General features: G+C 41.5%; 1 protein-coding gene across 2 annotated transcripts in view; it reads left to right on the top strand.

The window, feature by feature from the left end:
* Positions 1-24,194, top strand: part of CHRFAM7A (CHRNA7 (exons 5-10) and FAM7A (exons A-E) fusion) — a 117,385-nt gene that overhangs the window by 61,408 nt on the left and 31,783 nt on the right. For both annotated transcript variants that reach the window (XM_073303721.1, XM_073303720.1), the window contains 2 exons: positions 13,171-13,215; positions 21,255-21,364. In XM_073303721.1, the coding sequence (XP_073159822.1) occupies positions 13,213-13,215; positions 21,255-21,364 (113 nt within the window). In that variant the 5' untranslated portion in view covers positions 13,171-13,212. The remainder of the gene's footprint in view (positions 1-13,170; positions 13,216-21,254; positions 21,365-24,194) is intronic.

Genomic DNA, 24,194 nt, shown 5'->3' with positions numbered 1-24,194 from the left:
AATCTGCTCCAGCACTGCCAGATGCATCAGGTATTCACTTGGCTTCAGAGGAAACTCCTTTTACACCAGAAGCCTAGGATGTCAGGGTTGGGGGAGCAACCATGAAAGAGGTGAAATATACAGCAGGTTGGGCTGTATAGTAGCTCACCTGCTTAATTTCCGTTTGTGAAAGGTTGTGTCTTTTGCTGTCATTTTTAGAGCTTAAGACAGTGATGGATTCTCAAAACTGTTGCTGTTGCAACATAGTTAAGGCTGTGTTACAGAGTTCCCTTTTAACAGAGTTTTAAACCTGCGTAGACTGTTGGTCCTTCATCAGTTGAAACTGAGTTGATCATAACACGTCTTCCAATCTTCTCTTGCTCTGGCCATCCTTTGCCATGCTTGTCCATATCTCCTTGTTAGGAAATCATCCCACCTCTTTGGAAGCCAACCGCGTGGCCGTTTCTGTTCTCGCGGATACCACTCGGATATAGCTGTGGTCCATCTGTTGTCGCTGAGTCAGGCCGCATGTCCCGCCCACCGCATTTTGCTGAGCCTGCTTTCAACAACAACGTCTCACACTCCAGACTGCTACCTAATTATTTTGTTGGGGATGTGATCACGGAGCGAAATGCCCCAAAATGTTCGTTCCATTGCCCTCTGTGTGACAGACAGTTGATGTTCTTCAATCTTTGTCAGTGACCATGTTTCACTGCTATATAACATCGCTGGAAGCACAGTCAAGTTAAAAAGATTTGCACAAGCTGTTTTGCTGATCTTTCCTTGTAGGATGTCCTTCATATTGTTGAATGCGCATCATCTAGCTTTTTTTCTGCGCGACAGTTCGCCTTTCTGATCATGGTGCATGTTGACTTCCTGGCCCAAATGTATTTATCAACCTCTTGAATCTGCTCTCCTCCAAGAGTTATTTGGGTTCTTGGCAGAACATCTGATGTCATGTATTTCATTTTTGACCGGTTCATTTTGAATCCAACTTGACTACTTTTCGCATTTAGTTCTTTAAGCATTCCCTCAAGCTGGGCTGTATTTTTGGCTATCAGCACTAAATCATCTGCGAACCTGAGATGGTTTAGCCACTCGCCATTTATATTAATCCCGCCTTTCAAGTCTGCTCGTCGAAAAACCAATTCAAGACAGGCTGTGAATAATTTTGGTGAAACTGTATCTCCTTGTTTCACACCTTTCTCAATGGGGATTTGGAGGGGAGTATCGAACAACGATATGTCCGTGCTGCAGCCAGAGTTCTCTTCCTTTAGTAATGTGATGTATTTCGCACTGATGCCCTGTTCTGAAAGAACTTCAAGAATGGCGTTAGTCTCTATGCTGTCGAACGCTTTCTTGTAGTCCACGAAGGCAATGCACAAAGGGAACTTGTATTCCCTTGAACGCACTAGTAGTTGGTTTAGAGTGAGGATATGGTCTATCGTGCTGTAATTCCTTCGAAAGCTGGCCTTCTCTCTAGTTTGCTGTTCATCCAGGTTTCCCGACAGTTGATTTGTTATTATTTTAGTGAACAACTTACAGATATGTGAAAGCAGACAGATTGGGTGATAGTTCTTTAGATTTTTCTCGATCGCCTTTCTTATGCAGCAAGATGGTATTGGACTCTTTCCAACTGGATGGTATCTTCTGGATTTCCAGGTAGCGGCTGAATCTTTGGGTGAGAGCTTTCCAAAGTTCCTGTCCTTCCGCCTTAAGCACTTCTGCTGTCAGACCGTCCTTGCCTGGAGCCTTCCTCTCTTTCATTTGATGGACTGCGTGACGGACTTTGCTAATGAGAACCAGGAGTATGTGTTCATTGGTTTGTTGAAGTGATGGCATTGGGACGTCTATACGGGATGCAAACAGCTGATCGCCTCCATCTCTGTTCGATCAGTTACTGATTCTCCTTCCCTGTTCTTCAAAGCCGATAATGATGACCTGTACAACGCCAGTTCCCGATTGCATTTTTGGAGACTTTTACGATCTTTAGCAGCCTTTAGGAGCTTTTCGGTTCCAAATTTCTCGAAGTCTTCCTTCAACTTTATTTGTATGAGCTTGCAGAGAAGGGAGTACTCAAGCCTGTCGCTGCCATTTCTTTTAATTTCCTTCCTCTTCTCCAGTAAAGTCTTTGTATTCTCAGAGATTCTTCTGCTAGCTCTTCTTGGTCTTTCAGGCTCAGCTGATTTCATACACCGTTTCAGTCTCTTACTGAAGTTCTCATAATTGTCGTCGCAGTCTTCCAGGAGGCTCGAATCTTCCCTAGAAATGTTTCCCTTCAGGATTGCCTCATCGAAAGCTACCGGTTGGTGCCTTCTGTTTGCCATACACAGCTCCTTTTTCTCCACCTTCACAATGAACATGAGTTTGGCTCTCAGTAGGTGATGATCGCTACCGATACTGAATGATGGCACTACTGAAATATCCTGCACGATGCATCGTCTATTGATCAGAAAGTAATAGATTTCATTTTTTGTCTTTGCGTTTGGTGCAATCCAGGTCCATCTTCTGTTGGCCTTCTTTCGGAACCAGGTGTTACCAATGAACACTCTCCTCGTCTCTGCCAATATAGCTAGTCGTTCTCCTCGCGCGTTTCGTTCTCTGATACCGTACCTTCCTATGAACTTTTCGCCCTCTCTCCCTCTTCCAACCTTGGCATTAAAATCTCCCATCACAATCGCATATGTGGAACTCTGAGTGGGGGTTTTCTCCAGTTCCTGACAGAATCCTTCCACATCATCATCTTCGCATGCACTTGTGGGAGCATAGATCTGGATGATTTTGAGAGTACTATTTCGGTTCAATCAGAGGTAAAACACCCCGATATGCAATTACTTCAAATGGCATGAGACAATTTTCAAAGACCATTCCTTGTTTATGATGCATTCGACTCCTCCAACTGTACTTGTGCCTTCTCCTTTTCCTAGAATGACCGTGCTTCCGTCCCTCCAGCTGACCTCCATCTCCTTTTGTCGTGTTTCGCAAACACCCAGCTCATCGCAGGCTGTTTTTGCCTTTTCCTCCATGAGATGGTTTATTGATTCCTCCCTCATCAGTGTTCTGCAGTTATAAGTGCACACTGAGAGACTTGTCTGGTTTCCTTTTGGCAACCTGGCACCTGAGATTCTTTGCAGCCTCTCGTCATTTGAATGCCTCACTGCCTCTGGAGTGGGGATCGAGGAACATGCAGAGAACTGAGACTTGGTTTTCCATATTATTTTATCCATTATTTTCAGCCATCCACTGGCTGGGCTGTCAGTGGCGCATTTACCTCCTCAATTTAGCTAGCTTACAGCCTCAGAAAGAGGGATTATACGCCCCTCACAGAGGAAGCAACCCCCTTGCTGGGCTGACAGTCTGACACCTTGATAGCATGGTTAGACCTGCCGGAGAACGCACTCTGCTATCATTGCTGTCGAACAGCCAGGGTCACTGCTGCACCATGTTGACGCGTTGAGGTAGGATTTGCAGCAGTTTAAACCTATGTTATGCAAAAATATCTTACTGGAATTACAAACCCCAGAATATAGAATCTAAACTTTGAGTATGATTTGAATTTTTCTTGGTGATTTGATGAGAAATGAATCGATACAGAAAGAATAATAGTTTAAAAATCACCCCTTTTCACAGTTTTTTCACTAGATTGTCTCATATTTATTTGTACCCCTTTTGCAAGAAATCTGAAGTACTCTGGGACCTGTCCTTTGTCCATACCATTCCTCCTCACGCACTGTTTCTTAGTATATTAATTACATTGGTAGGGTTTGTCTACAGAAGATTTTAGACATAATGGTAAATATGTTCTCCAAACCGAACGCCCAGATTGACTGTTGACAACACATTAGTTGATTAGTGTTTTAGGTAGATATGCTGGAGGGTAGGGATAGGGTCCAGAGTGACCTAGACAAATTGGAGGATTGGGCCAAAAGAAATCTGATGAGGCTCAACAAGGACAAGTGCAGAGTCCTGCACTTAGGACAGAAGAATCCCATGCACCACTACAGGCTGGGGACCGACTGGCTAAGCAGCAGTTCTGCAGAAAAGGACCTGAGGATTACAGTGGATGAGAAGTTGGATATGAGTGGCATATTAGGCTGCATTAGTAGGAGCATAGCCAGCAGATCAAGGGAAATGATTATTCCCCTCTATTCGGCACTGGTGAGGCCACATCTGGAGTATTGCGTTCAGTTTTTGGGGCCCCCACTACAGAAAGGATGTGGACAAATTGGAGAGAGTCCAGTTGAGGGCAACGAAAATGATCTGTGGGCTGGGGCACATGACTTATGAGGAGAGGCTGAGGGAACTGGGCTTGTTTAGTCTTCAGAAGAGAAGAGTCAGGGGGGAATTTGATAGCAGCCTTCAACTACCTGAAGCGGGGTTCCAAAGAGGATGGAGCTAGGCTGTTCTCAGTGGTGGCAGATGGCAGAACAAGAAGCAATGGCTTTAAGTTGCAGTGGGGGAGGTCTAGGTTGGATATTAGAAAACACTATTTCATTAGGAGGGTGATGAAGCACTGGAATGGATTACCTAGGGAGATAGTGGAATCTCCATCCTTTAGAGATTTTTAAGGCTGAGCTTGACAAAGCCCTGGCTGGGATGATTTAGTTGATGTTGGTCCTGCTTTGAGCAGGGGGTTGGACTAGATGACCTCCTGAGGTCTCTTCCAACCCTAATCTTCTATGATTCTCTGATTCTATTTATTTATTGTTTATTTTTTGGTTTGTATGTATAACCAACATTCAATGACCCCTCTATCTAACCATGTTAGTTGGCTATGTCCTGTACTTTAGCAGTTGTCAGTCGGATTAGAAATAACATTCATTAAAACAAAGACTTTGGTAGGGTCTGTTTAATTAGTGAAGGGGGAGGTGGTAGTTGTTGGGGTGTGTGTGTGTGAGGTTAAACATTCCCTATCTCTAAGTGATAGAGAAATTTCTAGCACTCAGCTCCATGTAGACTTCTAACAGGAGTAAAAAAGTTTCTTCCCGGGGGAGGAAAGAGACCAACCCTATCCAGTCCACTCACTCATCCGTCCACCACACTGTAGCCTAGGGAAAAGTTCCCTGGGCTGGGAAAGGGGAAACCAGAAATTCACATCTCACCTCTTCTAATCTTATCCACTGCATTCCTTTCCATTTTCATATTGCCTGCAGTGCTATCAGTTATACACTACATAAGGTGCTCACCTCCAGATAACAAAAAGTAAGCATTCCCTCACTTCATTAAACTTTGACTCAAATGCAAAACCTTAACAGCTACCTCAGCAGTGTTAATTTCCTAACTGCATGGAATGTACTGTTATAAAAGCATACGAGGTCACTGTTAGGTTTCGTGTTAGAATGCAAGTTTGATGAAGATGGGGTACATATTTCTTTTGAATATCTGTTGGAGATGGAGGTGCTGGAGTTCATTATTGATAGTGCAGAAAATGTGAAAGTAGAGAGGAATGCACAGTATTTTCCCTTAATCTCTTATTTCCATTTGGATGGATGGTGTTTGTCCTGCCACAGCATTAACTACCGTTATATCTATGGCTCCAATATAATCCCCATCACAGCACAATCTGAGCATCTGACCGTCTTTAATGGATTTATCCATACAATACACCTGTGAGGTAGGAAGTGCTATTCTCCCCATTTTACAGATGGGCAATTGAGGCACAGAGAACCTCACTGATTTGCCCAAGGTCACACAGGAAGTCTGTGGCAGATCAGGGTCTGGGCTAGTTCCCTGGCCACTGGACCTTTCTTCGTCTCCAAACAGGTTTTGTTTGCTAATTTTAAGAGGGGCTCCTATAAAAGTTGAAATGTTACGAATGAGTTAGCTTCACACATCCTCTGCGTACTGCTTTCAGGATCAGGGAAATCATCCCAACCTGTTTAGTTTTGTGGCAGAACTGCAGCAAGGGGCTTTTAGCAGCCACCTCCAGCACATCGCTACGAAAATAAATTTATCTGTTTGTCTCATATGGCCTGAAAGCTTCAGTGAACCTCAGCTTCCTCTTGACAATAGCTTGGTATGACCTTGTCACAAAACTATCAATTAGAAGCCAAGGAGCAGCACAGAGTGTAAATAGGATTTTTAGTGTCTTTTTGCCAATTGCAATTGATTTTTAGGTGGGTCTAAATCAGCCTCCAACCTTAATTATGAACAGTAAAGGCTGTGGAGGCTGAAGGGATCAGACATTAATTCTGTCTCTTTCACTCTGCTGAGGTATAGTACATAGGAGGAAAACCTCACTCTATTAAGTGGTAAATTCATTAACTAGAGAACATTGTTAGGGTTTCAAAAAAGAAGGAAAAAACGTCATTAGGTGCCAATTATTTAACCTAGTGGGTCAAAAGATGCTTCAAATATTTAATTAGGAAGTGCTCAGACAATGACATAAGAGAGAATGAAGTGAATAACCTACTTGACTATTACCCTGCTAAAACCTGTAAATAAGTGACAGTATAGAATAAGAAATTGATAGTTGTGGTATTGGTGGCCAGCAACTGGCTGAAACAGTCTTGTCTCATTATGATTTGCTGCTTGGGAGCTCAGCATTTTTCTATAATGAGGTATGGCTTACAGTGTTTTTAAAAAAATCCTTTACCATACGGTGCAATTGATCCAGTACAAGGAGGCCTTTCTTGGTGGAGTCTGGAAGCAAGCTGTGTCATTAAAAGAAGGGAGAAACCTTTTAGTGGATCATCCTTGCAACTTTTAATGACGTGAAAAATTAGCATTTAAGAGGCTTGATGTGGTCGGTCAGCAAACACTGAACAGGCTTCCTTCTCAAAATCATTGGCTGAAATCCTGGCCTTGTTGAAGTCACTGGGAGTTTTGCTATTGACTTCAGCATGGCCAATATTTCACTCATTTACTTACATTAAAATAATGTGTGGAGTGCAAGTGAAAACTAGTATCCTAGGTAATTCACAGTTAAGGTTCCAATGTCCATTCGAACTTACTAGCCCTGTATATAAGCATTATAATGGTTGGTCTTTCCAATATGGGGTCCAAGAGTGCTGGGGCTAAGATTTTTCTAAGTGATTAGTGATCTTGGGTGCCAATTTTTGGATGTTCAACTTGAGCAACTTTAAAAGTGCTTCTGGGAATCAGGTTTCTTTATGGCGTGTCAAGTTAGAGACCCATAAACTGAGTTACTCCAAAATCATGAGTCACTTTTGAAAATCTTGGTCTGGGAGAATATGTTTCTGAAACAGGCATTCAGTGATTTTTGAAAAATTACGTTTTCACAAAACGTTACATTTTTCATCACAACTGAAACAGTCCAAAGAGTTAACACAAGTTTTTTTTTTTTAATAGAGGAATTGTAAAAAGGATAACAAATGTATTGAGAAGAACTGGTTGGAAAGGCACCCAAGAAGTGTGATTGCACCTCAATAGCTTCACTTCTTAAAGTAAACTTAAAAGCTTACTGGTTCTATAAAATGTTTGAATTGTACTGCAGCACAGTTCAGGGGAGCATTCAGCCTTTTTAATTGTATGGCTTGCAGAATTGTAAATTATTGCTTGATTATGGTTTGTTCTACCATATATTCAAGCAGGGAATAAGAATCAGGCAGTAAATTATTATTCAGTAGTATTACTGGTCACTATTTGGATATTAGTGGAGCTGCAGTTTGGCTTATATAAGAGTTACATTTATTCATATATTTAGTGCATGTTTTCTGTAAGTAAGAAACACATTGTGAGGAATCAAGCTTGTGTTGGAGCTTTGTTATCACTAAACGTTGCATAAAGCCTTCATATTCTGATAGTTTTAATAGAGTTAGGGATACCATTCCAAAACAGCCCACCAGCAAGTGCTGAAAATGTTCTGAATGTCTGAATAGCTCCCTGTTCAAACCACTTGACATCACAGTGTACACATTTTCTTTGTGCAATTGCTAAGAAAAACAGATGGGAACTTTTATGACTAGATTGACATAAACCCAATGCAGGAGAAGAAGGCTCTCGCTCATCTTCTGTGCTGCTGCATTAGGATTACATGGATTATAGTAGGGGCTGCGCAGCCAGTGTTTTCCCGGGGCATAGGTGGAAGTGGGTGGAGCCATGCTGTGACTCTCTCTCCCCTCTCACCTGTACCTCATGCATTAGTCAGAAGAGTGAGCTGAGAGGAGTAAGCTGAACCATGAAGAAGGATGAAGTAATTTACTTTCCTAGTAGACCAATAGGAGAGCTGGAGAGGAATTCTTTGTCTGTGAGCCACAGTGCCCTCTGCAGCCCCTCTGACAGTGGTGCAGCCGCATGCTGCCCCGTACTCATGGCTAAGTGAGAAAAGTCCGGGGCAGCATGCTAGCCCTTAATTATGCTAGCCCTTAATTCTGTTTTGGAGTGCATGGGCAGATGGATTGCCAGACACTGTCGTTAGGGAGAAAGTTATCCCATTAGCATTTATCACAGAATTGCAGGTGGGTTCACTGCTCATCCTTTGATGTGCTTAAAATCCGAGACATGAATACTAGCTGGGCTCGTGCCCATTTGAAAGCTGGCTGGGTTAAGGCCCCTTATAAGGATGTTTGTTACATTTCCCTGTATCTTCTCCAAGTATGTTTTGTTGAAGGTGGAGGTTTTGGGAAGAGTAGAGCGAGGGTGTGATACTGGGTTTCCCAAAGAAAGTTAGCCTGAGAGATTGTTGAATGTTAAGAACAACAACAACAGAGGGAAGGGGGAGAGAAGGCAGTTCTATTACTGTTAGAAGTGTACATGGAGAAATTTCCAGCTTTCAGTTCCATCCCCATCCACTTAGGAACAGAGAATGTATAACCTCCCCAGCCTCACTGATCACAGTTACCTCCCTTTCATTACTTCCATAGGCCCAGCCTACTGTCATAATTAGCTTGACAACAATTTACCCTGTACAGTATTGAATCATTACTATTGCTATGAGTTTGGTAGCCAAAGGCTGCCACTAAATGAATAAAGTAACACTCTTTAGTGAGCTGAGCTGTTTGACCAATACTTTCTCCATAGTCACCACTCATCACACTATTATTCTTGTGCAGTGTTTCTCAGACTTTTGTATTGGTGACCCCTTTCACACAGCAAGCCTCTGAGTGCAACCCCCCCCCCTATATATTAAAACCACTTTTTTATATTTAGCACTATTATAAATGCTGGAGGCAAAGTGGGGTTTGGGGTTGGAGGCTGACAGCTTGCAACCCCCCATGTAATAACCCCACGACTCCCAGTTTGAGAACCCCTGTTCTTGTGTGATTTAAGGCCTGCATTAACTAAAGTAGCTAACATAGTAACCCCCCGCCCAAGTGAGTCATTTTGTTCCTGGCCTTGTTTTCTGTGTTGTTGTTTATGACACCTCCAGGTGCAATGTGAAGTCCTCTTTCCTTTTCATGTTAAAAACAATATTTGTAAGAGAAGCTCTAGAAATGGTTTGCCTCACTGCGTGCAACACTTTTCCCCCCAAGTAGTTGCTGCTAAAATACTGCAAAATGATGACAAATTTGAAATGTGATGGAGTTTGAGCAAAATTTCATGATCCATTTTAGTGTCAAAACATTTTGTTAAGAGGTTGTGCACAGCTGTGATGGAAAACAATGTAAATGTATTTTGCTGAGAAGCTGTTTTTTCAGAATTCATCCATCATATTCAAATGCATTGTTCAGCATGAGACACACACACAAAAACCCTGAAGAATGTCCCCTCCCACGCCAATTGAAGCTGTTCGTGAGATTGCAGAGTAAAATGCAAAGCTTCTGAAACCGGAGGACTGCCAGTCTCCCCCTCTTTTTGATGAAAATCAGCCAAACCAATTTTAACTAAATTGTGTGAAATAATTTTCTCTAGGATAGGAATATTATAAACCAAGCTTCAGCCTGCAGTGAAGTTTTTACAGCTGAGTTACAATGCCTTGGAAGTTGGGGATTTATGATTAAACCACTGATGGGACCTTTAATATTGTGATACAAATGGGCACCGTTATGTTCAAATCCCCTCTTTCAGGTTCTGAACTTTTAAAATAACAAAATACACAATAGGCGGTCAGTGTGTTGCTTAGTGGTGCACATTCACTAGGCTAACAGTTCTGCAACAAGATTTCAACCAGCTACCTGCTTCTCTACTGCCTTGCACCTTGTGCAGCCATTTACACAGAGGAAAGTGCATGTAAAATGCTCCCAGTTCGAATTCACACACTGGTAGTGTCCTGCATATGGTTTTGCATGGCTGTTACAGACTAGACAAGGTGTAATTGGAATTTGTCTGCCCACCTGTGTTTAAAACGCATAGCCTTAAGAAAAGTGCTATGAGATCTTTAATTTATTTAGTGTGTGCATAGCTGTCTAGCCAAGCAATGGCATCTTCAGTGGCATGATGCAGTTCTTCTAGGCCACCGCTGAACCTAGTCAGCAGGCATTCATCGACAATGCGCGTCATCATCTGTGTTGCTGCACAAAGGGCTGTCACGAAGGGCTGCACAGCTGCACAAAGGGCTGTCACGAAGGCCCCAGCAATACTGGTTGGCTGCACAGAAACCGTTGCCCGGTCCGGAACCTGTTCAACAGGGACCATTGGCAACGGGACAGGTCAAAACCAGGTGGGCAAATTGTAGGGTTGGCAACAAGGGACTGGTTGGGGATTATAACAGATATCCATTCCTCTCGCCAGAGTGTTTCCGTCCTAACATCCTGGCGTGGCGGATGAAATCATAATGGACGACTTGATGGAAAACGTGCAGCTTGTGGTTTAAAAAGGTCATTGTGCCCCGGCAGGCTTGAGTTGGCGCATACTTTCCTCAGTAACTTGCTAGTGGCAACCTCTCGTCTGATATGAGGAGGAGCAATATTGCTCAGAACTGGGAGCCTCGGGTGTGGAGTCAGACACAGGGTGCTGGAGATGATACTGATCACAAGTTGTCAGAATCTTGATTTTACACCTCACCCAAAAGGTGGATAACACCAGTGAATAGAAAAGTATTTAAACTTTTTGATTGCAATATTGTGAATGATCCAGTGGACATAATTTCTTCATTAATTAATGAGTTAATGTCCACTGGAAGCTAGCCCTGTTATGCTACTGAGACTGGCAAACTCTCTGATAACACGGATAGGTGCTTGAGTGATGCATCACACAAATGTTACAGAGTAATAGCTGTTAATATCAATCAAGGACTGTTGTGAATCTCTACAGAAAAAGCAACATCTTTACTCAACCATCAGCTATATTTTTGGCAACCATAATAGCTGTTTTACTCTCATAAGACATAACTTTAGCCTGCAGCAAGTACTGTACTTCTAGTATTGAAGGGTAGATGAGACAATTTCCTTCCCCCCTGCCCCGAAGACTCATAAATGACATAAATGTTTGCCTGTTGGAGGGAGTCTTGGATGAAAGGCAGGATTCACTGAATGAACGAGACAGAATATAAAGAGAAAGTTTTAAATTCTGCCACTGGCTGGGGCACAGATCCTATTGACTTTTATGGGGGCTAAGTACACTCATCTAGGGGGAGAATGGAGCCAGGCAGAATACTAATTAGGGGGTATTTTTATCTGAATTCTTTCATTTGCTTTTATGTTGTACATTCAGTTGTTGGGATCCCATGCGATTCAGTAACAGTTTCACACCTTTACTGATGTTCCTCTTTACACGTCTCCATTTGCTATTAAAATGTCATCTTCTCTGGCAGCTATAGCTAGTTTTACATGCTGTATAACTATTAATGCACTGCCCTGATACCGCTACAGTTAAAGGTCTTTCAGTCCTTCCATTCATTCAAAAGTCTGCAGACCAATGGATTACAGATTAAATTGCATATATACATTTTCAGTTTAAGAAGACTCTTGTATGTAAAAATTTGAATACGGTTGTCTTTGGACATTTATTATTTGGTGAAGAATAAAACATAGATTACTTTTGCTTTTAAAATTGTAGAGGTTGTAGATGTATCATCTGGTTTGAGAGCCCTTTCACACTGTACAAGTGACTCTGGGATATGCTGTGGAATCTCCAAAGAGTGAATTCCCATGTACTTTGTTTGGTAGAGCTCAGGGGTGGGGGTGGGGGTAAAACTTATGGAGAGGGAGCTTCAGTTTGATTTAAGACAGAAAAGGCTGGGTGTTTTACATTCAGCTTAGAAAACAAATTCTAGTGATGGGAATTGGAGCTCAGTGTATCCCATTACCTTGATAGAATCCCACTGAGGCAGAAATACCCTGAGGAAGGTATGGTTGAGGGCTGAGTAATTGCTGATAGGTGCAGGGTATTGAGGTTACAAATATTTATCCATGTCTGAGAACTGAGGAAATTATCTTTTTAGTTATCTCTAAAGTTAAGGCATTAGTTCTGCCACCCGTACTTGCATTGAGTAATAACTTTTTCTTGACTTGTTATGTTGTGTGTGCCCATTTAGGTAAGTTAGGGGCTATGCAGAGCTGCTACTCCCCATCCCAAACTGGTGGGTGGCCAGCCAAGTAACAGCTCCACCCCGTAGTACGTGAGGGAACTTTTCTGTGCCAGTATATTGAGGACCTATGCTGCTTCAGCGATAGGGCTGGTGCAAAGTACATTCACCTGCAGTGTGTTTGTGTAGACCTCTGCGACAAACTGAGATTTTTTTGAGTCTGTCTGGTTTCCAGGATGCTCTTGGGGCATTGTAGCAATGCACTTCCCCATACACAGGGTTTTGGTAAAACCATGATACATTGAAATCAACAGGACTCTGTACAGTAAGATACTACTTAGCATGGGTAAGAGTAGCAGAAACAGGCCCTAACCTTGCATAAATACCTATTTGCAATTATCCAGTTTTATTTGTTCATATTGTTTCTATAATTTGTGCATCCTGGTGTAACTCCATTTCCGATGTGTTAGGTTAACTAGTAGATGAGCAGCTTGTAAGCGAAGTTGAAATGGGCAACCTCTAATGCAGTTCGTTTTGCCTTTGCTCAGGGACAAACCAAGAAGAAACACTTCGGAGATGCCAGCAGTAGAGGGCTGTAGTAGCTTAAAAAGAAACACTCAAAAACTGTTACAGTGGGGTACAGAGAGTCATAACTGGTTTCACATAGCCTAGCAGGACATACTACTCAGGATCACTTTTATTGAAAGATACATTAACATAACTGCCTGACTATTTGATTTCACTAAAACTTCTCGAACAATGTTACCATAGTCCTTTCCTTGAACAAATGTTGAGTTGTTCATTTTTTTTTCTCTTCTCCCCAGGATGAAAAGAATCAAGTTTTAACAACCAACATTTGGTTACAAATGGTAAGTTGTGAAACATAAAATATCTCTTCAAATGCAGCTTTAAATGTGCTTTTCATTTTCCAACAAATATAAAACCCACATTCATGTTGCTTGCAAGTTGTTGTTTGTTCTGAGGCATACAGGACAGCTTTGAGGTGATACATCCTGTAGAATAGAGGATTCTGGGTTTAAGGTTTTAGACTGTCAGGAGAAGGACTTCACATCGTCTCATAGATACTTATAAAATTGTATGAGTTGTATTGTTGTACCATATCTGAAGGATTTATAAACTCAATACATTGCATTTGTTTCAGTCACTCTAAACACTGGATTACTGCAAGATATTGCAGTCCTAAGGGGTTCCAGGTAGTGATACTTACAGTATCGTAGAAAATGCACCCACTGCAACAAATCTGGCATCTTTTCTTAAATCATATTTGATAGTGAAAGAGAACATGAAATACAATTTCACACATTTACATAAATATTTTGCCAACCTTGTCGATATAGTGAGTATTCTGAGACTCTCTAGACATTTCTTCTTATCCCAAAGGAGTTATTTATTCCTGTGGTCTGTTGCCATTCTCCTAAGGATATCAGTCTTTCCATGTTTGCTACTTTTACTGTCTTGTCTCTTTTTAGAAACTGCAAGAGGATTTTAATCAAATGCCTATGATTGCAAGTGATACCTAAAATAAATACTTTATACATAGTACTGTGTCAAAAGTAACTGTGAAAAGAAAGGAATTATTTAGGTTAAATGTCCATAATGCCAAGACTTAGTTGCATGCAGAACATGGGTAATGGCACACACTGTCTCCAGTTGCGTAATGTTCAATTATGGGCACATTCATGCATTTTCCTTGTGCTCCTATTTGTTTTGTGAATGTATGGTAGGGTGCACATTTTCCAAAATTTAGCCCTATCTTTAACTATGCTGCAGTGACAAATTCTTGACACAGAACCCTTACCCTGCAGTTACCATTGAATACCAAATTCTCTACTGATGTAAATTGGTGGATGTTAAATGATCGTAGTAAAGCTATGCTAATTTACACCATCAGAAAATCTAGCCCTATACAATTTAATTCTTGACATTATGCGAACAGATGGCAAATGGGCTTCACTCATGTTTTGACAATTGGAAGATACAGTGGAATTTTAAAAGGCATAACCTTGCGAGGGTTTTTTTTTCCCTTTTTTAATTTCACTAATGCCCATTCATATTTACTTTGATTTGACTTGTAATATTTTCCCATAAGCTTGGCATTAATGTAGGCTTTGGACTGATTCATTCCAAGTTGGAGCCATTGCCGTTTAATGGGCCCGGGCTGACACTGAAAGAGCAAAAGTAGGAGGATGAATGAAAGCAAGGAGAATTATTCACATGCTTTGGCACTTTCCTTTGGGTTTACATCACATCTCTGACATTTACAATTTTATATGGAAACAACAACACATAATTCCTTTCTGCTTCTACCACAAAGCTTGTGGGAACCACCTCCACTCACAATGTACTATAACTGTTTGCTCAGTCCTTATTTGGACAAAAGAAGGTCAGATAGGAGAGGGAGATTGCAGTGTCTGGTTTTTAGCAGGGGAGGCTATGAGCACAGATAGAGTGCTTTGCTTCTTCTCACACATGCAGAACAGGATGCTCACCTCCCTGGGCAGTACCTCCAGTGAGAGAGAGCCCTCAGGATTATTGTTTCTTGCTCTCCTGCCTGATGAGGCAGGGACTTCATACCACTAGATGGAGAGACTGCCATAGGTTGTCAGTGCTTCCTGAGACTGGGTTGGGGGAGGAGATGCGGAGCTCTCCCTCCACTTTCTGTAGAGGGGATAGGAACTTTCCTTTCCTTTAACTGCTGCTTGTAACAGAGAACCTGAACTCAAGTGGTAGTTTACAGAACAGTTTTATTGTTCAAAACAACTCTGTTGTGTTGGCAGAAATTTGATCTCTCTTGCTTTACTCAAAATGATAAACTCACTCAGTTTAATTCTTTCTCTGAGAGTCCATCTTTTTCCTTTTGCTATAATTTTTATAGAGTGCCTCTCTCATTCTGGCAGATCTTAGGATACAAATGAAAGACAATTTTGGAAAGCTACTGAGGATAGTGTGATTGTTACATCTGTTCACAAAGAGAGGCTGATGTGGAGGAAGCAGTCAGTTCATGCTATTTACACAGTAGTTTTACAATAAGATCAAAATTGTCAAATATAATCTGTTTCCCGCTCTGAGTTGCAGTGACATCAGTCACTGTGATTTCTAAACACAGGATAAGAAACAATAGTTCATTTTCCAAAGACTATAATTTACTTTTATGTTTCTCTTCTTCCTGTTTCCTTATTTTTTTGTTTTTTTTCCTAAGGGAATTCTTAATTCTTTTACACTGTCAGATTAAGTTTCTTTTCATTTATTTGTTCTTGTATTCTATATGGTGCAGGGAAGACACTAGTTCCCAGATCAGCTGTTTACTATCAATACTGTAACTGCTGCTTGTGGCCAATGTGTAGACTAAGTTTATATGAACAGTAAAAGAATCAATGTTGTAAGTGATTTTGTATGGCTAGTCTGATAACAAATAACAATACAATTCATAGATCGGCCTGATTCAAAACCCATTGAATTCAGTGGCCATCTTTCTATTATGTTATCTTGTGTGGATTAAGAAGAATGACTTTCACTGCATTTGTGTGATTCGACAATAAACGGTGCTTATATTTCTGATTATAATTACTGATACCAGCAGTATCTGATATATGTTTATCTGTCCATCATCCAAGTGCCTAAATGCTAAGTGTTTATCTCTTGAGGTAAAAAATATAAACCTGATGTTTGCACATTAAACTCTTGCTCCTGCTTTACCTTAAGGGATATCCCCTTCCTACATGGAGATAGTCAAGAGTAACCCTGAATATCCTCTAGGTTACAGCAGGACCCAGGAGGGACTTCAGCTGGTCCCAGAGCTGCTCCCTATTTTCAGGTGCACCAAGTATATCTTGGAGAATCTAGCCTCAAATTTTAAAAAGTGTGCACAATTTGGGTGTGCAAATGCCATAGTGCACATGCCTAAGGCGAATGCTCACAAAAGAGCACATGTTAGTGTGAAGATTTGACCCAGTTAGACTAAGTAAGAGGTTTCCAAACTCTCTTCCTAGTGTGGACCACATTTTAATGAATAGATTTTCTTTCATGGACCATCTCCTGCCCATTCACCATCACATCATGTCCATATGGCAACTACAGAAATTGCTTACTTGGAAAGTAGTAATAGGAAAATATTTAACGTCTAACTATCGTTTAATGCAATTTAGTAGCTGGAAATGAGAAGGAGAGCCAGCACCATGTAACCAGCCAGTTGCCTGGACAGCCACCAAGTGCTCTGTGTACCATAGTCTGGGAACCTCTGATCAAAATGAAATACAGAATGGATAGTACTTCCTATCAAAACAGCTTAAAATTAATTCCCTGAAGCCAGCAAGTACACATTGTTTTGAAAGGAATGTGGCAGCCACAAGGGCCGGGTTCAGTAGCTAGGTGCTCCTTTTCAACAATTCAACACAAAACTGGCTCAAGCCCCCACCCAGTGACCGGGGACAATTATACACCATGCCCTGGGTGCCTCTAAGAGGCACTACTTCCCCTCTCGCAAGCACAGAGTCTGAGCCCTGCTGGCTGCTTGCCACGCCTCTCCACCAGCTGCTGACTCATCAAGATGTCTTCAGGGCCCACCACTTAACACAGCTCTCACTGATTTCAGCTGTTAGTGGGGGAGCCTCACTGCTGGTGCACAGTGGGCAATGTCTTGCAATAGAGACACTATCCCAAAGTAGGTCTAATGCTTAGACTTAGATATCAGTGATTTCAGCTCTGCAGGGTGTAATAAGACTCTCAATTAGCTCTTTCATTATACCTGGAGAGAGGAAGGGTCAAGTGGTGTCTAGGTCCCTTACAGAGGGCCCACACCACCAGGTACAAATACCTAGCCACACCTTTTCTCAACTGATTGGGCTTTGGAACCCATGTCCCCTGCCTAGTGAGTGCCGTTCAGTTGATGATGAGTCCCTCCATTGGCGTATGCCAGGTACAGTTCTGCTGCCCTCGGTTCACACAACAAGGATAACAACACTTTATTACGCCTGTCCCAATGACAAGGAGACTGGGGATCCAGCACCAGCCACAAGTGATCCTTTGGACAAGAAATCCCATCATGCTGAGCACCTAGGCAAGGTGGGTGTGTCCATACAAATACGATCAGCTCCTGAAGTCCTTTTCGACAGCTCACCACTAGATGTCAGGGGAGAGTTCATTCATACTCTGCTTACACATGTAAAATATTTGTCCATGCTAGTAGACTCAATCAAAAATCCAGATGCAGGAATAGACTCAACATTGCTACACACTGCAAGAAGGGGAGGGACCAAAAAAAAAATCATATTTATTTTCACAAGGATCCGGAAGTTGACAAGTTAAAAATGACAAAAAGGTTTCAGGCATAATGCAGTTATTATAAAAACTGGCATAGGTAAGGTGCTTTAGCAGAAATTGGAAGACAGGAAATAATTGTTTAGCTTATAGAAAATGTGGAACTTGAGCAATTCAGTCTGTTTAATTAAAAAGAATTGTTAGTGGAATAAGCAGGGCAGGGGAGGCCCCAAAGGTACTTAGATATCCTGGTTTAAGTCTACATCGAGCAACTGACATCTGTAGAGCTAAAGGAGCAAACAACATACTGCTTGGATCATTCGTCAGGCTGACAGTGTTGTAAACAAATTAGCCAAAGGGTGAAAAGCACATATTTCAGCAAACTCTATAGCGATGACTATAGAAAAGTCAAAAGTGTCCAATACATGGTGTCACATGTACAGCATGCAGCAAAACTAATCACTTTGAAACAGTGCTACTCTAACAACACAATTTTGTTAAGCCAAAATGTTTAAAAAAATAAAATAAAACTTGAATGTGAGTAACAGGAGTCTGATTGGGGCAGCAGAATGATGAGGGAGGTAAACCCAAGTAGAATTTGTCTATCCCCTAAAGATTTAAACACAGCAATTGGTTGTGATCCCATGAGAATGATAGATAATGTTTCCAGAATGCCCGAGGTAAAAAATTTTCTGTTCTAAATGCCTGTCAAAGGTTTTTGGCAAGTGCCATTGGATGATTAAAATTCCATATTGTGTGCATTTAATGTCCTGTTTAGAAAGTCTATGTTTAAAAGCCTGCCATTTGGCTTTGGAGCAGCCCTGCAAGTACTGAAGTATTATATGGGAGATATCTGATGGCTAGTTTGAGTGGAAGTTAATGCAGGGGAATGGGGGATGCATAATGAAAGGTATGTAAAATGTCACAGAAACTATGAGAGAAATCAAATCAAGTTAAAGCAAATTGCCAATATGAGCTAAAAAGGAAATTGTCCACATGTTCAGTGAACACAATGTTAAACCTTACCAAAAAAATGTGGAAGCTCTTTGTGAGATAGAACTGCCACAAGGGAAAGATGCACTTCAAAGATTCATAGTATGCGCATGTATCATACTATAATCACCCCTTCCCACTGCGTACATGTGTACTGCCTCTGCTTCCTGACAAAAATGCCAGTTGATATGGGGTGAAGTGCAAGCTCAGTGTCAAGAAAATAAAACACTTCAAAAGCTATTTGCATGCCTTACTTTGATTTAATCAACCTGTAAAGCTCTGAGTATGCAATTTCATGTGGCTTGGCAGCAGCGCTATTGGGAACAGGCCACCCCTAAGCCATTGCTGCCTTCTTGTAATGATAGTCTTTGATGTTAAATGGTAACCAGGAAAATAACTTCTGTTGAGGCACCAATTCAGCAATAACTCTAAGCACGTGCTTAGGTGACTTAGGGCTACAAGGACCTACTAAGCCTAAAAGGTCTTCTGTACTGAATAATATTGATGAAGACTTTGAGGTTACTGTGACACACGTCATAATTCTGGCCACAAAAGCATATGACAGGCTAAAGCCTGAACCCCATTCAAATATAGCTTTGCAGAAGCTGAAGGAGACAATTGTACAAGAGTGGGCAGAAGAGAAGTCATTACCTTTTTGGGTTTATCATGATGAGCTAAGTGTATGAGAGGTCATTACACAGGAAATGCTAGAAAGGCTTGATAGTGAACATACTCATTTAAAAACCAAGGAAAGAGCCAGATCCGCATTCTAGATTCTTGTCTACAGCTAAGAAGCATACAGCCCAACTTGAAGCCACCTTTCTGCTCCCCCCAAATTTAGGTTGTCAGTGTGCCAGACTAGTCTCCCATTGTAAATTAGAGGAGCCCAAGGACCTCTCTAAATTACAATGGCTGCAAAGAGGATTTTTCCAAAGGGACTGTTATAGCAACTAAGAAATGCTAGATAACAGGAAAGCCGCTGGTCATGTCCCTCGTTTTCTGTGCTGTCTAGAAGGAGCTATTAGGAACTGCTGTGCCAGTTGTGCCACTGGAAGATTCCCCTACATTGGGGTGATCCGCTGGTGGCTGGCTAGGCCAGCTTTAGGGCTTCTTTGTGCTGGCAGTGTGGTGCAACGTGGCTACAGTGCAGGCGATAACGTGGCCCATCCTTTTGTTGGATAAGCATGTCGGTATCACAGATGTAGTCTCAAAATTTGATGTATGTAAAAAATATAAATTGTAGTATTCCCAAGAGCTGTTGTTGCCACGCAGTTCAAGACTGAGGTGGTCTTTTCCCTCTCAAAGTTGTTGACCAGTTGGTGTGCAGCTATTCTTAGAATAATAGTCAAACATGAGCCAAACACATCGTGGGTTTGAGTCTGCCACACTTATTCATGCTGCGCAGGACGTAACGGAGCGCGGTTTCAATATTAAGACGCACGTTTATGGAAAAGCACAGTTTAAATCTGATTTTAAGCTGTTTACTCCCCTCCCCCCCCCAAATGTCCTGTCTGCTGATTACCACAAATTGTGAGCGAGCTGCTTGCAGCTTGGTGGTCAAAGGGATTGTCTTGTTTATGGAGAGCAGTAGCGGGTCTTGAAACCCTGACCTATTTATTGGAATTTTTCTGAATTTTCGTCTGGATGTTTCCATGTGATGTGTCTGGGCCAAATATAGTGAGAACAACCTTGCTTGTGGCACAAAACCAGGACAGCAGCCGTGCATGCACAGTTTTTAAAAACCAAGTGAATTGAACTTTTGCAAACCTCTGGAAAGATTTGTGTGATGTTTCTGGCCAGTTATTTTATCCAATTTTGACTCATTTCCTAAAAAATGGTCACTAAAATTATTGCAGTCAAAGTGTGATACAGTTGATGATGGGAGATGAGATCCCTGACATTAATGCATTTTACATTCATTGCTTAAAGAGTGACAGATCCAGACCTTCTAACAACACAGGATTAACTAACCCTGAACTAAAAGCCTCTCTTGACCATTGTTGCTTGCACTGGGCTGAGCAGCTATCTATGGGAGTTGTGTTCAGCATGTCTCAGGATAGGGCCCATAGTTTGCAAAACCACAGCAATTAACATTCTTTTTTGAATGTGGAAAACATGGACTGAAACTCTTTCATAGCAGACATTCTTTTCTGTAGTAGATTTGCATTGTTTCATTTAGAGTCTGGAAATTCAGTAGTGTAACCCTTATCAGAAGAGACTCTTGGCTGCTATACCCAAAGTGCCTCTAAATGGTTACATAATCCAGTCATTTTTAACAAAAGGAACTATCCAAGTTATGTCTCAGAAGAGAAATGTGATTGGAATTAGTATTAGTATTAAAAAAAATCTGTTCTATTCTAATTTTGTGCTCAAGACAGCACGAACAATAGAATACAAGCATATTGAACCTGCTTTTGTAGGCTGTTGCATGCGATCGCAACAGCTAAACTAAAAATGGGATTTTTGTTCTTTGCATGTTATTTTCAAGGTGGCTAAAATCATTCTTTCTAAACAACATTGTCTGAAGCTAAATAATACTTTTAAAATAAAAATAAACTTTGATTGGTTGGGGCTAGATAATCCCGAGAGAAAGGCAGCGAGTGGAAAAAAGTGACACTAACACATTTCTTTGTGTCAGTATTGGACAGATTACTATTTACAATGGAACATGTCGGACTACCCCGGAGTGAAGAATGTTCGTTTTCCTGATGGTCAGATTTGGAAGCCAGATATTCTTCTGTACAACAGGTAGGCACATCTTCATGAAAAGAAAGCATAATTATTCCTTTAGAATGTCTAGGTGTTGGGTACTAACATTCAGTGTATGGAAAGCAACCATTATGGTATTTACAACAAGAAAGATGATGATGCAAGTGCTTACCAAAAAACATAGTTTAAGTTTCAGATAAAGTGTGATTATTAGAAAACTAAACTTTACTTGCACTGTTGATGATGTGAGGACAATTTCCCCCTGCTCCTGGCTGAAATGTCACTCTTTTTGAGGTAGAAGAGCTTGATTGCCTGTAGGCCAGCTCTTACTCTTTGTCCGGCTATGCAGGAAGAAGGCCAGGAGACACTGGATGTGCTTTAATTAGTCTGCAGCTTTATTCCTAAATGTCTGGGACTACCTGGCAGATAAAAGTGTGCAATGCAGGTATGCCACAGTCATTTACATATACCTGCCCCTTTACCCATCCTGGTCCCCAGCCAACCTGCTACTGGGACCCCGCCAGGCCCCCCTAAATGAGGTCTAAGGGGGGGCTATGGAGGGTGGGAGGGGTTTGGCTCCCTCCCGTACCACTCATAGGAGCCCCAATCTCCTCCTGTTTCCACTCCTTTAAAGAATACTTCTTCTAAATCCCTTACCAGTCCATTTCACCTGATTGTTGTGTTCCTTCGCTACGGAGTACCTGCACTTGACATCCTCTCCATGCCTACATAATGAGTTGCAACATCACAGCCTACCCCCGCCCCATTTCATGTTCACCCAAACTGAGCCTCCAACCTGCTGTGGGAAGAAAAAAAGCCCCCACGTCACTTTGGCCAATCTGGCATTGAGGAAAAAAGTCCTTCCCAGCCACTGAGAGAGGACCAACTAGCATAATTCACACAGCAAATCATGGCAGACCCCGGTATTTAACTAGTCCCAGGGGTGGGAAGGTGAGTGCTGTTCCACTTGATCCTGGTAAAAGAGGGCTTTTCCTGCCCCAGTGTGGACCTAAATAGACCCCCCTCTTCTGGTCATCTGGTGGGGAGAGATCTCAGTGTCCCCACTCTGACCTGGGCTGAAGTTGCCACAGCAAATCACTGGCTTTCTAGCCCTCAAAGAGGCCACACACCTTTTCCTTATTCTCCTGTCCAATGCTGCTGTCTGTGCTCCCCCAAGCTATAGGAAATGTTAGCATACCATTTAAGGAACTGCTGCTGTCTTCTCTAAACAATTGACTCTAATTCTTTCAGGGCAGGCAGGTAGATAGCAGCAGAAATTCCAATTGCTCAATGAAGGGAGTCTGGGCGGCACTGATAAATCCTCGTCTTGCATCTTTATCTGCCAGCTTCATTTGTGGAATTTGGTTAATAGCAAAGATGGTACATTACTACTCAGTTTGTGTGTTTTAAAGTATATTCTGTGCTGAAGAAATGGGCTGAAAAATGATGCAGCAGCAAAATTAGTACAAGGGTAATTTTGTATGAACTCTTGTGGAAACTATGAAACATAAAAAAAATTACATCAAATATTTCCAGCGAATCACTTACTCAGTTAATTTTTAGATGGGTTCACCCTAAGGCCATAATGAAACTTTCAAAGCAGCCTTAACTATGGAATCCCTTTATTTTATGGTGTTCCGGGAGTAAGTCTGAGTTGAGTACACGTGCTAGTACATTCAGGACTTCATACCAGGAGTGTCACCTATTGATAAATACACTGCAAAACCAAAAGCCATCTAAACTTCTTTAATAATAAAGATGCCATATCCTATTCTCATTCATCCATCAAGTAGAAGTCTCATTAACTTTAATAGGAGTTTTGTGTGAAAATTGGGTGTAGAATAACGTCTTTAATCTTCAATATTTTGTTAAGACAAGATTCATAGTCCATTGATAAATACTTGGTGCTGCCACTTTGATTACTAAAAATACTTGATGGAGTAGGAGATGAAATGTGGGTTTGTTTTGCGCATGAAATGTAATTTGGTGAGTAGGCATCACCACAGTGTAACAAACCCCAAAGTATTCTATTAGCATTTGTTCTGACAGTGCTGAGTGTATCTAGCCTTTGGCAGCATGTAGTCAGTTTTTCTGCAGGTTTCAGAATCAGTGAGAACTGCCTGTTAAAGCATGTCATTTATTTGAATGGCAAGACTTTTCTTCACCATAAGACATTAGTCTGAGATACTCTTTCAATAATGTATATATTATGCATGGATTCATGATGTACATCTAAGAGAAGCTTTGAGAAATATAAAGACTGTTTGGTATTGCAGAAGTAAATCTATTTGGATATATTCTGTCCTGATTATACCCTCTGCAACCTCAATGTAATCCACAGGATTGCATGGGTTACTCACAGGGCAGAATTTAGCCCTGTGGGGCCCAATGCTACTCTTTTGAATTCAAATTTCTCTTCAGTGTTATGAAAATAAATTATTTCACTTCACTAATATTAACACCTTTCAGAATTACCTTGATTACACTAATTGCCTCATACAGTCCAAGGTTCTACAATACTGTAAAAATGAGACCATCTGTCTTTACATTGCAGTTGCCCAATAGCTTTTCTTCTGTTGTCTTCAGACAACATAGTGTGCAGTCTTCCTGGAGGAGCAGGATTGATTACCAATAAGCCCTGTGGCTGAGGGTCACAATGGTACTGAACAGATGTATGTGAACTGATTCATTGTGCTTCTAGTTCCAGTTTTACATAGCATTTTAAAAAATATGTATTTAGCTAATTTATTCTTAAGAAAAGCCAGGTGTGGGGGAATGGGTCTCACGCCAGAGCTGGAGACAGGAGAGGATATGTGTGTGAGGAGATAGATGAATGGGGATATGAACCATATCAGGAGAAGTGAGAGCA

This window comes from Lepidochelys kempii, chromosome 10 (genome assembly GCF_965140265.1).
Source record: "Lepidochelys kempii isolate rLepKem1 chromosome 10, rLepKem1.hap2, whole genome shotgun sequence".
Taxonomy (NCBI): Eukaryota; Metazoa; Chordata; order Testudines; family Cheloniidae; genus Lepidochelys; species Lepidochelys kempii.
Note: the sequence above shows the minus strand (reverse complement) of the source record. Positions and strands in the feature narration are given on the sequence as shown.